The sequence below is a fragment of the Phalaenopsis equestris genome, unplaced genomic scaffold, assembly GCF_001263595.1.
Source record: "Phalaenopsis equestris unplaced genomic scaffold, ASM126359v1 Scaffold000434, whole genome shotgun sequence".
Lineage (NCBI taxonomy): Eukaryota > Viridiplantae > Streptophyta > Magnoliopsida > Asparagales > Orchidaceae > Phalaenopsis > Phalaenopsis equestris.
Genome location: NW_018164875.1, coordinates 751,899 through 754,039, shown reverse-complemented (window position 1 = coordinate 754,039; position 2,141 = coordinate 751,899). Strand labels below are relative to the sequence as shown.

The 2,141-nt window shown below is 42.4% G+C and overlaps 1 protein-coding gene across 1 annotated transcript in view; it reads left to right on the top strand.

Annotated features, from left to right (window-relative positions):
* Nucleotides 1-328: 328 nt before the first annotated feature.
* LOC110027662 (transport inhibitor response 1-like protein Os05g0150500) overlaps nt 329-2,141 on the top strand; it is a 5,338-nt gene continuing 3,525 nt past the window's right edge. The window contains exons 1-2 of the mRNA XM_020729176.1: nt 329-861; nt 1,605-2,097. Of these exons, the coding sequence (XP_020584835.1) occupies nt 401-861; nt 1,605-2,097 (954 nt within the window). The 5' untranslated portion in view covers nt 329-400. The remainder of the gene's footprint in view (nt 862-1,604; nt 2,098-2,141) is intronic.

Below are 2,141 nucleotides of genomic sequence, written 5' to 3'. Positions count from 1 at the left end.
TTTTTTTTTTACATTTTAATCCCTCCATTGAATATATTTTCTTAAGAAAATAAATAAGCGGGCCTTAATTTAAAATATGAAGCGAATATGCGGCAGTCAAACCGCGCAGCCCACCAATCAAAGTTTAAAAAATTATTATGACATATATTTATAATAATTTTCACCTCATTTAATATCCTATTTACATTTTAGTCCCTCGTCGCAAACAGGATAAGAACGCCGGGCCCTACCCATCCGACGGCCCTTATCCTCCAATTCTCCACGTGTCAAAATTTCCTCATTCCGCATCACGATCCGAGCCACACCATCTCCTGAACAGGAGAGAGAGAGAGAGAACAAGTTCCGGAGTGAGAAGGCAGAAGGGGGGAGAGAGAGAGAGGGTCTTCTCGGCGGTGGATGGATGGCGGCGGCGGCGATGTTTCCCGACGAGGTATGGGAGTACGTCTTCTCTTTTGTAGAGGGCGATGTGGACCGGAACGCGATCTCGCTGGTTTGTCGCGGATGGTACGGGATCGAACGGCGTTGCCGGCGGAGGATCTTCGTCGGAAACTGCTACGCTGTTTCGCCGGAGATGGTGTTTCGTCGGTTTCCGGAGGTGAGGGCCGTGAGCATCAAGGGGAAGCCTCACTTCGCTGATTTTAACCTCGTGCCGAGTGGCTGGGGCGGTGGGGCGGGTTTGTGGGTTGAGGCTTTGGTGGAGGCGTGCCCGCAGCTGGAGGAGCTTCGGCTCAAGAGAATGGTGGTTGCTGATGACTGCCTCGAGCTCATTGGGAGGTATTTTCGCAACTTTAAGGTGTTGTCACTTACTTCGTGCGAAGGATTCAGCACCGCCGGACTGGCATCGGTTGCCAGAAATTGCAGGTGAGGGATTCGTGATTGTGTACTCTGATTTATGCTTCATGTTAAGGTTTTTTTGGCTGTTACCGGGCGAGGTGTAAGCCCCAATGCAGTAAAAATTGATTTGTTAGGTTTTATAGATTATATCCTTAAATTGATTGGCATGTGTTGTGCTTCGCTTGATGTTCTTTGTCTCATGGTTTTTGTGATTGTAGCTTTTGATAGAATACCAAGGGAGTTGATGGTGTAAAAATAGGGTTTTTTTTTGAAAAAAAAAACATCTTTGCTTGCATGGGTGCAGCTCAAAAATATATGCATGATATACAATCTACAGTAATTTATAGAGTTTCTGTTAAAAATGATAATCTTTTTGAATAGAAAATTGATTGGGCAGTAATCTTAGAGTTCATATAAATACAGTTTCAGGTTTATGTACTGGAAATTGAAATTCTGCTCTCCTGAACATTTTCTATTTCTGTTTGGGGCATTTGCATCATACCATAAAATTCTTATGTATTTAAGTATATAACACGAAAACTTTAATATTTACATAGATAACCCTTAAAATCTTTGAGATTACATGAAAAATACCACTATCACTAACTTTCTAAAAATGAGACACACCTTGCAATGCATAGATTCTAAATATAGATGTGTAAATACATAAGAGTTGTGTGGTATGTAATTCAATTTCGGTTTCTATATTCCTTTAGCATACAGTATATGAACAACTAGCTTCTTTTATTTTGATTTATTTATCTTTACAGAAATTTGAGGGAGTTGGACCTGCAGGAGAATGCCATAGCAGATAACTGCAGTAACTGGCTAAGCCATTTCCCCGAATCTTTTACTTCTTTGACATCTCTTAACATTTCATGCCTCGATGGAGATGTTAATTTGTTAGTCCTCGAACGGCTTGTAAGTAGATGCTCTAATCTCAAGACCCTCAGGCTCAATAACATGGTCCCTCTCGATCGGCTTGTCAGCATTCTTGTCAAGGTCCCACAGCTGGTTGACCTCGGAACGGGTAGGTTTTCAGCGGATTCTCGTCCAGACCTTCTCACCAAGCTCGAATCTTTATTTGCGGGGTGCAAAAATCTGAAAAGCCTATCTGGATTGTACGAAGCTGTTCCGGCGTACCTTCCAACGATCTTCTCAGTTTGTGATGGACTTAGCTCACTGAATTTGAGCTATGCCACAATGCCAAGTGCGGAACTTGCAAAGCTAATTACTCGTTGTAAAAATCTGGAGCGCCTATGGGTACCAAATCATCCTCTTTTGTTCTTATGATCTCACCAACTTAG